Source organism: Eimeria mitis, genomic scaffold (genome assembly GCF_000499745.2).
Source record: "Eimeria mitis Houghton genomic scaffold, Emh_scaff2215, whole genome shotgun sequence".
In the NCBI taxonomy this organism is placed as follows: Eukaryota; Apicomplexa; class Conoidasida; order Eucoccidiorida; family Eimeriidae; genus Eimeria; species Eimeria mitis.
Genome location: NW_013570542.1, coordinates 3219 through 3895, shown reverse-complemented (window position 1 = coordinate 3895; position 677 = coordinate 3219). Strand labels below are relative to the sequence as shown.

The 677-nt window shown below is 55.1% G+C and overlaps 1 protein-coding gene across 1 annotated transcript in view; it reads left to right on the top strand.

Annotated features, from left to right (window-relative positions):
* The window catches only part of EMH_0050450 (uncharacterized protein), a gene marked incomplete at both ends in the record, with an annotated part of 4459 nt that overhangs the window by 682 nt on the left and 3100 nt on the right, over window positions 1-677 (top strand). Inside the window, one exon of the mRNA XM_013496646.1 lies at window positions 3-576. Coding sequence (XP_013352100.1) covers window positions 3-576 — 574 coding nt within the window. The remainder of the gene's footprint in view (window positions 1-2; window positions 577-677) is intronic.

Here is a 677-nt window from a genome sequence, read left to right as displayed (position 1 = left end):
CTGCAGCAGATGCTGCAGCAGCATGCATAGCAACCACCGCTGCAGCAGACGCAGCAGCAAGACATGCACAACTCACTGCGTCAGTTATATCTTCAGGGCCTGTTGCTGCTCTTAGTGCTGCAGCAGCTGCTGCAGCAGATGCAGCAACTGCAGCAGCAACACCTGCAGCAGCAGCAGCAGCAGCAGCAGCAGCAGCAGATGCTGGTGTCTTCTCTCCCTCTCGTGTTGCCTCTGCTGCTCACCGATCGGCGCTGCTGTCTCCTCTAGCTGCAGCACCGCCATATGATGCTGCGGAACAGCAGCAGCAACAGCAGCAGCAACAGCAACAGCAGCAGCAGCAGCAGCAGCAGCAGGAGATGAATCCAAGAGAGTTGAGTTCTGCTGCAGTGGCTCTGTGCACCTCAGCAGCAGCACAAACTGAAATTGCTGCTGCTGCTGCAGCAGAGACAGAGAAAGAAAAAGAAAAAACAGAAAAAACACAAAAGGAGACAACGAAGACAGAGCGGGAGACAAAGACAGCAGCAGAAGAGACAAATATAAAACAATATGAAAGCGCTGCAGCAGCAAATGCATGCAGTGACACCCTGCAGAGGCCCCCTGGCCCTCATAGCGATGCTGCTGCTGCTGCTGCTGCTCCTGCTGCTGCTGCTGCTGCCGCTGCTGCTGATGATGATGCT